Genomic DNA, 12,959 nt, shown 5'->3' with positions numbered 1-12,959 from the left:
TGAAGGCGCGGGCGTTTCTTGACGGTCACGTGCAGAGACACAAATATTGGAACTCTCCAGATGCTCAAGGCGTGTGCTTTGGACAAGTTTAGCCCCGCCACAGATTGAATTCTCTCCGCAGAGAATTTGATCAGCATAGCAGCAGCAAAGATGTTGGTGGAAGATCAGAGGTTTATCCATGAAGATCTCGAGAGGCTTGAGCAAGGCATTAGTGACAGAATATTGGAGGAGCCTCGAAATGTCAGTCTCAAATTGTTACTACCTCACGACCAATGCTAACAAGAGAGAGTAGATAAGAGACAGGTTAAATAGAGACCATCAGATCTCTGGATTCTTGGATCGAATACATGGACAATCAGAGCGCCTCCTCGATATTTACAATGATACAGACGGACTTCGTGCGAGGGAAATCCAAGCTATATCGGCTGGCGACCCATTTGAAGAATTCTACAAACAACTGGAGGAAATAAAGGACTTTCATCGACGATATCCGAATGAGCCTGTTGAAAATCTAGAACGAGCGTACAGGAGAAGGCAAGATGGGGAAACCTTGGTATCAGCGGTAGATCATATGTTCACCGGAGAAGAGTCCTACGGCCAATTTTTCGATCTCACTACGATTCATGAAGAGTATTTAAATCTTCCTGGGGTTAAAAGATTGACATATTTGCAATTTCTCGACCAGTTTGACATCTTCACCCAACCGCAGTTACCGATTAAGAGAGACACGAAATTAACGGATACGTATTTCAAGTACGTAGGGAATCTTTCGGGCTATTTAGAAAGTTTTATAAAACGTGTCAAGCCATTGGAGCCTCTAGATGAGTTCTTTGAAAAACTCGATGAGGAATTCGAGAGCCTCTGGGAGGCAAAGGAAGTCCCTGGTTGGGAAGACGAGGATTCAGCTAAGGCCTCGTCGGCTCCAAAGACTGAAGGATCTGGGGAAGGTATATGGTGCCCGGACTGTGAAAAAGAGTTCAAAAATGATAACGTATATAAAAACCACCTCACTGGCAGGAAACATATACGAGCGGCGGAAGCACGAAAAGCCAACGGTACCACTGAAACCAACAACTCTAAACCTAACGGGGCTGGGACTGCGGTCCGTCATTTAAAAGAAAAGGCTATTGCCGAGCGCGAATATCGGATCCAGTCGCTAGCAAAAGCTCTCCTGAAGGAGAGAGACGCAACTCGTGTTAATGTCGAGAGAAAGCAAGGAATGACAGAACGTGAACGTCAGATGGAACTTGAAGCTCTCATGGCGGATACTGGAGATATGGATCCGCTTCGTCGTGACGAAGACTCAGACAGCGATAGTGAAGAAAAGATATACAACCCCCTTAAGTTACCATTGGCTTGGGATGGAAAACCAATTCCTTACTGGCTCTACAAACTTCATGGTTTGGGAGTGGAATTGCCCTGCGAAATATGTGGCAATTTTGTGTATATGGGTCGACGTGCTTTCGATAAACACTTTTCCGAAGCAAGACACATCTACGGTCTGCGTTGCCTTGGCATCACCCAGCAAACAAGTTTGTTTAGGGAGATTACAAAGATCGAAGATGCCTTACGTCTCTGGGAGAAGCTTGAACGGGATAGGAAGAAGGAGAAAGACTCTCGGGAGAACGTAGTTCAAATGGAGGATGCTGAGGGAAACGTGATGCCGGAGCGTATCTACTACGAGTACGTATTTTGGCCTTTACATATTTGTTTGTCCTATGCTAATTATGCCCTAGTCTTCAGAAGCAGGGTATCTTGTAAACACCTTCGAGTTTCGCTGGTATGGGGTTCTCTGGCTGGATACTGGCTGGAGTTGGCGCTAACATCGGTAATTTTTGGTATGGGGCGTTTCATTCAATCTACGGACTGTAAACTTAGTTTTTTTCTATTGATAAATCCTATCCAAATACCATATCATCTTCTCTAAAAAGCTGCTTAACCGCGCGGCAATCCGGGTCACGTGCAGTGGCGTTTAGGGCGCGAACCTTCGCGTTACACTTGGTGCCTGGCGCTTCAATCCCTGCCCTCACTTGCATTAGGCCGATTATCTGTTTATTGAGACAAAGCTTAAGAAACGCGTTCTCTTTTGGCTGTTTTCTGATTGCATGTATGCATGTGCCGCCCTTGGCCGATTTTCGAGTCCAGGCACCGCTGGTCTGAATGATGCCGCCTCGACTATTATCACTTTCGCGGTGCGATCTTGAGGATGGGCTTTAAATTCTCCTACGTCTGCGATCTTCTTTCTACTTTGGATAACAATCGTACTCTCAAGGCAGCTTCAGAGGCCAAGAAGAGAAATCCAGATAGCTCTACAGTTTTAAACTGGTTTGATCGCCATGAGAAGAAGATACATAGTGGGGATACCGACCGCCTTGCTCTTCTATCCTGCATCTCCCCAGAGAAGCGCCCAGAACGAGTTTTCAGACTTCGAGAGGCATCTTTAGTAAAAGTCATTGGCCGCTGCCTCTTGCTCGGTGCCTGTAGAAAACAGGAACTAGACCGATGGCGAGAAAGGGGCTGGGGAGATTTAGGCCAATGCGTCGAGCACGTCATGAGACAGGCGGAAAATCAAATCGAATCAAATAATGAAGTTACTGTCGAAGAAATAGACCTCGCACTGGCCAAGATTGCATCTCGATGCAGACATTCTGGCCCTGCTGTTCGTTATCAATACGATGCCGTTGGGGTTGATGAGACTCTATCACCAATCTTCCGAAGGCTGTCGAGCCGAGACGGCAAATGGCTCACGAGGCTAATTATAAAAGACTTCAGCCCCGTCGTCGTTCCCTCCCAATTGGTCTTCAAAACTTTCCATTTTTTACTGCCAAATTTGCTTCTCTTTCAAAACTCGCTTAGCGGAGCTCTTAAATTTCTTGATCAAGACCTAGTGAAATCATTTCCGCCCCGGCCTGAAAGACAGTATGCTAGCCACTTATCAACAATTGCGCTTCCATATCTCAAACCGGAGGTGGGAGTTAAAGTTGGAAGGGTCGACTTTTTCAAGGCTAGAAGCCTCCAGCATTGCTGTCAAATGGCGGAGGGCCGAGTAATGAGTGTCGAAAAGAAGTATGATGGAGAATATTGCCAAGTTCACATCAATCTTTCGGGGCCAACAGCTATCCAAATCTTTTCGAAAAGTGGAAAGGACTCAACAGCAGATAGAATAGGGGCACACCGAATAGTAAAAGAGTCCCTAAGAATTGGTCAAAGTGATTGCCGATTTTTTGATCGATGCATCGTTGAATGCGAAGTCCTAGTCTGGAGCGACGCTAAATCCAAAATTCTTCCATTCCATAAACTTCGATCCCATATCCCTAGGTCTGGGTCATTTATCGGAATTGAGAATGACTCACCGTATGTCATGCCTTCGCTATAGCATCTTATGCTCTACTAACATACATAGACCTGACCAGCATGAGCACTTGTACCTGGCATTCTTTGATGTATTGCTAGTTGATGACAAGGTTTGCTTATCACAACCATATCGCGAACGCAGGCAGATTCTTCAAGACCTTGTCAAGTCCATTGAAGGCTATTCTGAGATAGCGAAGCAGCAAGTGATCAACTTCTCCTATCCTGACAGTTTCGATAGTTTAAAAGACGCAGTCGCCATGGCGGCGGCACAGCGATGGGAAGGTCTTGTACTAAAGGGAAACGAAGAGCCATATTTTCCGATTTTTGAAGATAGTGTTGCCAAGTCGAATTTTGGACGCTGGATCAAATTGAAAAAGGAATATATTCCCGGCTTGGGAGACTCGGCAGACTTCGCATTAGTAGGAGCAAGATATGATGCCAATGATGCCAACAAAATGCAGACTATCAAAAAACTGTTGTGGACATCTTTTTTTGTTGGTTGCCTAGAAACGACTCAACAGGTATCAGGCATACAGAGACAAGTTTTTCGGGTGATCGACGTGATTAATCGTCACAACATTGGCCCACAACTTATTCTATCCCTTAATCAGCTGGGCCAATTTCAAATCTGCGATCCCACTTCCAGTCCATTCCTCATAAAATCAGACCAGCCTCAAATGCCCGAGGTAGAAGTTCTTTTTCGAATGCCGTTCGTGGTGGAGATGGTAGGAAGCTGCTTCGAGCGCCCGCAAGATGTGAGGTACTATACTTTGAGATTTCCTCGTGTGCTGAAAATTCACTCCGATCGTAGTGTCGACGAAGCTATTACATTTGCGGAATTGCAGCGCCTTGCGGAGACGTCTCGTACCATTCCGGAAGACGAACTATCGCAGGAAATTGCACTCTGGAATACTAAGCTGGACGGCAGGGGTGGCATATCGGAGTATATAGTAGATGATTCCGACAAGTCGTCCTCGTCGTCCAGTCCTCCTAATAGCCCGCCCTGTCTAAGTTTTCAGGCTGAGATGACTCCAGGACTAAGTTTTGTGCACAAAGACAGAGCTCTTATCGAACTACAGGGAAGCCATGAGGTAGATGTTGCGCCTCGCTATGTTTCTAGAAGATCAACTGGGACTCTATCGATCTCCAATACCCCAAATGCCCAGGGGATGTCAAATAAGAGACAGAAACTGTACCATCGAAATAATTCACAAGTGATAAATATTTTGCCCGACCACACAGAACATGCATTCTCTTCAAAGGATTCTTGCCCTTCGACCACTGCAATTCTGGCCGATGTAAGCGGCTTTGCAGCAAAAACAAACCAGCAGAACTGTACGCCTCTGGGAATACCTTGCACTACCTCTACACCCGGGTCACCACTCTCATCCTTAAATTCATTTAACTTGGAGAACTTCCCCGAGCATTTAAATAGCAGGCATTTGAATGCCACAGGAGTGACTAGCAAAAATATGCTGGAGTTTCCAAGCTTTTCTCAATCGGTTTCTCAAGTTGAGGGAATTTTGAAACAAACATCTACAGAAGACCTTTTTAGAAATGCTAGTCAAGGTCTTATTGAAGGGACGGCTGTCAAAAATGACTGGATATTGCACAATATACCCATTTTGTTTGGATCTAGCCTTTCAAAAGGAACATTCCCCATGCTAAATAAATACCTACAAAAATTAAAACGATCAGCAGCGATGTCCGTTTCACAATTTCTTATCGAAATAACTGCAAGAAGCAAATTTGATTCCTCTTTCTGTGATAAGCTGAAAGCTATTTCGCCTTCACTTCTCGGTGTTGTGCTTGTTGATTCAAAAAATGGAGATGAATGTAGGATCGCCTCGGAGATTGCTTGCATGGGTAATGAAATCGTCAATTGTCGGCAGCGGGAATACTTTCCCAAATCAGGAAAAATTGTCTTTGTACAATGGAGAATCCTGCAACTTGCTGCAAGTAGCCGCGGGATTCTCAAACCGAGGCGGGAAGCATATGGAAAAGCCATTTTTGCCGGTTGCCTCAAATGGGGTTATGGCGCATCAAAGAAACGACGGCGGAAGGAAATTCATTCAGCGACCGACACGACACCAGCCCCTCAAGATCAATACTCTCGAGTGGAAAGGGGTATAAAAGTTAGCTTGGATTGGCAAGAGATTTTACCTCTGGTCCAAAGAGGTTGTTTTGAGCCTAGTTGAGATCTGCTAATTCTACATATACCCTTGTATTCCTGGGAGATGCGTCAACAAAATCCGAGGTATGGCTGAATGTGTTTCATAATGTTTATAGACTTAAAAGATACGTGTGTATTATATGTGTGTGGATGAAAACGGCCGTACATTGAATGGCGAAGAAACACCATAATTTTTAACATAATATTCAATATTATATCTCTTCTGGCACAATTAAGACCAGGTGGGTGAAGCACGTATGGGGTAGGTGGTGGAAAATCTAGGGTATATCATCAGGAGGCGGGCCATAGCCCAAAAAATACGCTAAAAAATGCCACAAATCCGCTATATTTCATTTATTCGCTGCCCTCCCTTCTCGCCCTTACATCTCTCATCAACGCCTTTGCCTCCTCAACTTCTACTCCGTCCTGACATAATTCACCAGCCAGCTGATCGGCGCGATCCAGATCACTATGTCGTAGAGCCCATCTGGCAAGCCATAACCGGGCCTTACTGGTAGTTGCAGTCACACCCGTGCCCGTTGGCTCATCATTCAACTCGTCATTTTGATGAGTAAATGCTGATGTCCGCCGTGAAGCAGGTATTCCATCGTCTTCTGCGTCGGTATCACCACCATCAGCATAATCATTTGAGCTTGTCTGTCCTGTCTCCTGCTGCAGAGTAAGCTCCATATACGCGGCGGCCTCCTCTTCGTCGCCTAGGCGTTCATATAAAGTGGCGATTTGATGTAGCGTCTCCGGATCGAGGATGCGTCGCCCAAGCTGAGCACTTTCTGGCCCCCCGGGTGGAAACTTACTGCCAGCAGCGGCCCCGCTAGCAAACGAATTCATTGCAGAACCACTGGTATCATAATATGATCCTGCAACCAGCGCACGCTTAAGAGCACGAATGCTCTGGCCAGGCCGTCCCATTTTTGCGTAGCAAGACCCCACCGCTTGCCACATTTTAGGGTCATATGGACGCAGGGCAGCAGCGCGTTGGTAATAAAACAAAGCATAAAAAGCCATATCGAGAACTTCGTAAGCCTGGCCCAGGCCATACCATGCTCGGTAATCCTTTCGATTCACATCCACGGCGCGCCTATAAGATTCTATGGCGGCGTGTGTATTCTTCATCTCAATGTACTCGTGTCCCATCAATGTCCATGCGGAAAGGAAATTTCGGTCCAGGTTAAGAGCACGTCGGAAGTACATTACCGCCTTCTCATGCTCTGATTTCAGTGAGTAATAATTTCCGACGACACAACATGTTTCAGGACGAAATTTATCAGTAGCAGTGGCCAGCTGAGCTACAAATGCGAGTTGCGGCCTAGCACCCATGACGTACAGAATATTAGAATAATGATCTAGGCCGTCTAAACGATGAGGATGGTTGATAAGAAGTTCCGAAAAAAGATACGATGCTTGTTCGAAATCTATTCATTGCATCAGTAGCTTCGCAAAACAGCTTTTTCAAGGCCAAGGTACCTTTTGAATGGTAGTAGAGCAGGGCTCGCTGGGTTTTGAGAAATGCGCTGAAAGGAAATATGTTTTCAAGCTCAACAAGGGTCTGGTAAGTTGCATCTGTGGCTTGATAAAGCTCCTGGCTACAATAGAGATGAAACATCAACGTCATTATATTCTGGGGCAGGTCCTCGACTATTCGTTTCAACTGGTCCGAAGATAGAATTAGCCCAGGTGTCATGGTCTTGAAGAAAGGACTTACATACATCATCAGTACTGGTTAGGAGATCGTTTAATTCCTGCCAAGCACCCCAATGAAACGGGTATAGATGTACACTCTTTACAAGCCATTTCTTTGCTTCCACTTCATTTTTGGACTTTAAAAGAACAACCCCATACAAATATTCTAGCCACCCTTGGCCGCTAGAATCCATGCCTTGTTCTTGGCGGTTGGAAAACCAGCTTTCTAATCCCGAAGCAAGAGCGTGCAGTTCGTGGTTTACCGTCATTCCTCCGTCCGCCGGGCCAAGTACCATCTCTGTCTCCTCATCTTTGCGTTTCTCACCTGCTAGGTACTTGGCGTATAAAGTCAAAAACAGAGATTTCTGACTTATCTGCGGAAAGGGGTTGCGAGATGTAGAGTCTCCAGAAGGAATACCAAACGATACTGACTTCTCTTTTCCCTTGTGCGGCATCAAGTGTGCTTTTGTCTTCGGCGTAGAGGCCGGCATGGCAAGAGGAATTGCGGACATTGATGGAGGAAGGAAAACGGCGGCGCAGCGGTCATATTCGCGGGTATCAAAGTAGGATTTAGCAAGCATATATTTATGAGCCTCCTTAGCTTCTAATGCTCCTTCTTCGGGGTCGGGATTCCCAAGAAATGGGTTTTCGGCGGTAGTTGAAAAGTCCATTGAGGATTCTGGTTCTGTATCGTCATCCCCCAGTTGCTCGATTGGTATTACAGAATCGAGCATCTCTGCTGCCCTTATTGAAGATCCCGTTAGGCATTGAACATTCTAACACTCGCAGCGGAAGAACTCCGACGTACCACTTTGCAGACTGGTATAAACATCGCTCAGAGCATTTGATCGCCGCATCCTCGAGCCGATGACGCAGCTCCTGGATGTTTTCTTCGCTGACATTAACCGCCATCTTGGAATGTAGGCCGCGGCTGGTTATGCCAGGTACTTCAGGCGTATCATTTAGGGGCTCGGCGTTGTCTACATAGAGGGTCGGTTGATGTCTAGGCAAATAGAATCACAGCCAGAGTGTGGCATGAGTGTGGCAACTCTGAAATCCAAACGCGGGTTGCATTGGTAGCCTGTTGAATGTTCCATGCCAGAACCATGGGATCGCTCTCCTCCCAGCATTTCGCGAAGGCGCGTGGCAAACGCGAGGCGGTGCAAACATGGCAAACAGGAGGCCGTTGAAAAAATGCCGGAAATTCCCCCGCCACAGCTCTTCTTCTCAGCATTGTCTGTGATAAACTACGTCACACTCTATTCCTTACTTCTGTCTCCGTGCAAAAGATTGCGAGACGATGGCTGCACAGACAAGCAAAGCAGACTTCCAGGGTATATTCCCATTTCTGGTACAGGAGTTGGGCGATCATGCCCGCCAGTACGGCATGCCCCCTGCCGCCCTGCAGTGGTTCCTGAATGTGTGTTAACGGGCTCCTTTTTCCTATTGTTGACTTGGAACACTCAACTGACCCTGTGTGAAGTCTCTCAATACAAATACTCCTGGCGGAAAGTTGAACCGCGGCCTCTCTGTTCCTCATTCCGGCGAGTTCCTACTTAAACGAGCCTTAACAGAGCAAGAATCTAAAGATCTCTGCACCCTTGGCTGGCTTACAGAACTCCTGCAGGCGTTTTTCCTTGTGTCAGATGATATAATGGACGGCTCCATTACTCGCCGTGGTGAGCCATGCTGGTATAGGCGCAAAGGTGTCGGGATGATCGCGATCAATGACAGCTTTATGCTCGAATCGTCTATCTACGTCCTTCTCAAGAAACAATTCCGCTCGCACCCTGCATACGTTGACTTCCTTGAGCTTTTCCACGAAACCTCTTTCCAAACTGAACTCGGCCAGCTGTGCGACTTGCTCACTGCCCCTGAAGATGAAGTCGACTTAAGCAAGTTCAGCTTGGACAAAGTCAGTTTCATCGTCATATATAAGACCGCCTATTATAGCTTCTATCTTCCTGTTGCTCTAGCTCTTCATTATTTACAGCTCGCAACGCCGAGGAATCTTCGACAGACACATGATATTCTCATCCCCCTAGGCGAATACTTCCAGGCCCAGGATGACTATCTCGACGTCTATGGCAAGCCAGAGCAGATCGGTAAAATTGGCACCGATATTCAGGACAACAAATGCTCCTGGATCATCAATCAGGCGCTGAAGCGGTGTTCTCCTGAGCAACGTAAGATCCTGGACGACTCTTATGGAAGAAAGGACTCGAACCTCGAAGCCAAAGTCCGAGCTGTTTTCGACGAGCTGAATATGGTGCGGGTCTATAATGATTATGAGGAAGAACAAGTCGCGAAGCTCAGAAACCTAATTGCCGGCCTAGACACATCAGAGGGGTTGGAAAAAGAGGTTTTTGAGGCTTTTTTGGCCAAGATTTATAAACGTGATAAATAAATGTTTCTTCTGCCCCTTGTTGGTCCTTGAAAATGTCGGGTGCCTACCGAGTTTCTTATGCTGAGGTGCAGCATTGTTACTCGTATAGAAGCCACATGAAAGACATAGAACAGCGATGTTTAATGCTAGGCGTTGAAACAGGAATCTAATGAAAAAAAATCTTGCCCTGAATATTCCCCTCTCAACAAATGGCGTACAGTATTAGGGACAGTAGAATACAGGATCAATTAAATTCAGCTTCAATTTTCCACAGGTCGCTCTTTCACCAGACCCACAGAATATATGCATCGAGGGTTGAAGACTAATTAAAACGCTATGGTATAGAAGTTTGGACATTGCCATGAAATTACGAAAAGAGAATTGTACCCAAAACAAATCCCGCGAACCGTGTCAGTTGAGGGGCTCGGCTAGCTTCCGTTCCCTACAACGGTCCCTACAACATCGCGGTCGGGAGAATGCGGGGTCTCAACCTTTCCTTTTGTTCGAAGGGCAACGGGGAAAGGGTATTCATCGGGCTCTTCCTCGTCACTACTTTTAGATTCAATCGTTAGTTACATCCAATAAACAACACTTATGAAATTGATAACATACGGTAGCTTCCAGGATACATAGTCGTCAGTACTAAGTCCTTCTCGTCCTTCTTGAAGAGACGCGAAGTCGCCAGGAGTCATCATTCCTGACCGGTCGCGAGGGGATCCAGGCATGGATAATGGACGGGAGATCTTCTGCTCCGTACCGCCGATGATATCATGGAAATCTTCTTCCGGGTCAAAGGACATAGGATACGCTAATAACACAAGTCAACGGCCTGGGCCGCATGGCACATATTTTAAATACGGAAAGCTCGTACCTCGTCTGAGAGCCAGCTGCCTGGCTTTGACATACTCCATGCCCATCCTCTTCCAGTCTAGCAGGTCACTTAATCTCTCCGTTCGATTCCTCTGGTTGATACGTTGACGCCTGCTCTTGGAAGCAAACTCAAACATGTACTGGGTTAGTTGATTAACAGAATCATCCACACCTTTTAGACGGCGGTCGACGATGTAGATGCCATAATCAGCCGAATTTTCAATCAACTCTTCCATGTAGCATCCAAAACCCGAAAGATTAGTAGTGATACTAGGAACGCCCATTACTGTGCATTCAGCAGGAGTATATCCCCAGGGCTCATAGTATGAAGGAAACACCCCCAAGTTTGTGCCACGAACAAAATCATCGTAATCCAGGGGAAGAACTGGGTTCGAGGAATTCAGAAATTCTGGATGGAAAACCACTTTCACCCTATCTGTCGGGTAGTTGAACAATTGGACCCTTCGGAGCTGATTCAGAATGGGGTCTTCGGAATCACTCATCATATTATGCGTCACAATAGGCGGTAGGGTATGGCGCTTCATGGCGAAGAGGCGACGGCGAATAAGGACCCGATCCTGAGCCGTAATCAGATCTTTTTCATCGGGCATATTGTCACCCTCATGCCAGCTCAAACATCGCTCAAATAACCGTTTTCCAATGCCCTGTTCTACCATCTCCAAGGTATCTCTTAAGGATTTGACGACTGCCTGGCCCTTGAGAGCTTCCACAGTAAGGGACGACGTCTGGGCAGGCATGATGATAAACGCAACAACTGTGGTCGTTGATCCAGCTGCTTTTAACCGGGCGTTAAGGCGAGCCAGGGATTCGATAAACATATCTACTCCTTTGTTCCGATATTCATAGCGACCAGCAATAAAGAAGTATATCGTATTTTCGAGGTCGAAGTCGTTATGGCCATAGAAATGGCCCCGAACAAAATCATGTATTTTTTCTTTCGAATGAGAATGAAGATTTTGGAATTCATGAACGGCAGCGAACTTCTTCACATTTAGACCGTTTGGCAGAACACCGTCCGGCTTCCGTTTTAGTAAATGCTCGCTTTCATAAGCAGTGATATGAGAGACAGTGGTGAAAACATCAGCGGAATGGGCAGCGGCGCGTTCGATACAATATCGGTGGTATATGCCTCGTCTACCTGCCTCTGAATCGACATCGAAGTTCTGCAAATTATTATAGAAGTCAACGGAACTCGCGCAAAGGTATCTGCCGAGTATTGTTGCATGTGTAGTGAAAATGGTGGTCACATCCATGCGCCTTTTTTTAGTCAATGGTAAGGCTACACCTGCCAGCCACTCATGGAAGTGCGCAATGACGGCGTGATTGGCATCCCTACAGATATACTAAGAAAGTGTCACCACCCATGATGCAACTTGAAGGTATTAGGCGACGAAGGGAATACTCCATACCTCACCAAGAAACCACGCAACCAAGTAACCGAAAACAATAGCTTCATTTGTTTCGCTGTCTCCTGGCGGAGATGGGATCCCGGCGGCGTTCCACAGGTCTCCTTTCCATTCATCTAGGTATTTATACCCGGCACTTGTGTCAATCAAAACAACTCGGGGAGCTCCCTCGATAAGCCAACGCCCATACTCAATATCAATTCCCCTTTCTTTCATAGCATCAATAGCTCCGAGGATATGTGGATTGGAGGGTACCAAGGGCTCGACTTCAACGACGGCCTGTACACAAAGTCAATAAACAACCGAATTTGAGAAAAGGGTAGAGAAGAGAGTGCTCTTTACCGAAGCTCTGTTCCAAGGCCCAATGAGCGTATATCGGTCCCCATATTCTGCGGTTGTTACGGGAGCTTTGGATTTCAAAACAGAGTAGATACCCCCGACTTTGAAACTCAATTGGAGTCAGCTAGGCCATATCACATAGTTTTCGCGGAGTCGGATAAGTAAACACAGACCTCTGTTAGCCACCTCTGTCGAAATTTCAAACAAAGCGTGGTCTTTGACATTGCGTTTTAGCGGTGGTGGTTGTCCGCCGGCGTTCTCGGCCATGACGTCGTTTGCTCAGAAGTTGTTTTGGTCGGAATCACGCAGCAACAGAGAGTGCAGGAATGGAAAGCGAGTGCGATCACGGTAGGTTTGAGGAGTAATGCCTGAGTGTCAATGGGGGAATCAATTTTCGGAGGGCACAAGACCAGTAGCGATGGCGGGTAGGCGGATGAGGATTGCACGACCGGTTCTTGGGAGGAGAAGACGTGACAGGCCCCAGCCAGCACGTGCCGCGACCAGCTTGACTAGCGAAAATGAGCGGCCGGCAAGTCTGCGGCAGCGCGAGTTTTTTTGGCAGGGCTCAGCAGCTGCGGATATGGCTGAGTGGTGCTGGTACGAGAGCTTGGGAGGAAAAGATACGCTGTTTTTGAGGGGCGCGAGAGAGCTTGAGGGCTGGGCCTGGGCTTGGGGGGGCTGGCAATCCACTTGAGCGGCGAGGGTAGCG

General features: G+C 46.9%; 5 protein-coding genes across 5 annotated transcripts; 3 read left to right on the top strand and 2 right to left on the bottom strand.

Annotated features, from left to right (window-relative positions):
• Window positions 1–150: 150 nt before the first annotated feature.
• Window positions 151–1,761, top strand: SF3A3 (Splicing factor 3A subunit 3; the record flags this gene model as incomplete). Its single annotated transcript, XM_049249905.1, has 3 exons — window positions 151–240; window positions 293–1,683; window positions 1,737–1,761. 3 exons carry the CDS (start codon window positions 151–153, stop codon window positions 1,759–1,761), a joined length of 1,506 nt encoding a protein of 501 aa, XP_049111065.1.
• Window positions 1,762–2,206: 445 nt separating this feature from the next.
• Window positions 2,207–5,552, top strand: LOZ57_000807 (uncharacterized protein; the record flags this gene model as incomplete). Its single annotated transcript, XM_049249904.1, has 2 exons — window positions 2,207–3,354; window positions 3,404–5,552. 2 exons carry the CDS (start codon window positions 2,207–2,209, stop codon window positions 5,550–5,552), a joined length of 3,297 nt encoding a protein of 1,098 aa, XP_049111064.1.
• Window positions 5,553–5,881: 329 nt separating this feature from the next.
• Window positions 5,882–8,140, bottom strand: cut23 (Anaphase-promoting complex subunit 8; the record flags this gene model as incomplete). Its single annotated transcript, XM_049249903.1, has 4 exons — window positions 5,882–6,960; window positions 7,013–7,196; window positions 7,255–7,972; window positions 8,037–8,140. 4 exons carry the CDS (start codon window positions 8,138–8,140, stop codon window positions 5,882–5,884), a joined length of 2,085 nt encoding a protein of 694 aa, XP_049111063.1.
• Window positions 8,141–8,528: 388 nt separating this feature from the next.
• ERG20 (Farnesyl pyrophosphate synthetase) lies at window positions 8,529–9,635 on the top strand (the record flags this gene model as incomplete). The annotated part of the gene is made up of 2 exons (XM_049249902.1): window positions 8,529–8,648; window positions 8,712–9,635. 2 exons carry the CDS (start codon window positions 8,529–8,531, stop codon window positions 9,633–9,635), a joined length of 1,044 nt encoding a protein of 347 aa, XP_049111062.1.
• A 551-nt stretch (window positions 9,636–10,186) lies between these two features.
• On the bottom strand, window positions 10,187–12,517 carry GSY1 (glycogen synthase; the record flags this gene model as incomplete). Its single annotated transcript, XM_049249901.1, has 5 exons — window positions 10,187–10,422; window positions 10,486–11,848; window positions 11,915–12,190; window positions 12,254–12,351; window positions 12,424–12,517. The coding sequence occupies 5 exons, from the start codon at window positions 12,515–12,517 to the stop codon at window positions 10,187–10,189; spliced, it is 2,067 nt and encodes a 688-aa protein (XP_049111061.1).
• Window positions 12,518–12,959: the final 442 nt, after the last annotated feature.

The sequence above is a fragment of the Ophidiomyces ophidiicola genome (genome assembly GCF_022830035.1).
Source record: "Ophidiomyces ophidiicola strain CBS 122913 chromosome Unknown scaffold_2, whole genome shotgun sequence".
NCBI lineage: Eukaryota > Fungi > Ascomycota > Eurotiomycetes > Onygenales > Onygenaceae > Ophidiomyces > Ophidiomyces ophidiicola.
Note: the sequence above shows the minus strand (reverse complement) of the source record. Positions and strands in the feature narration are given on the sequence as shown.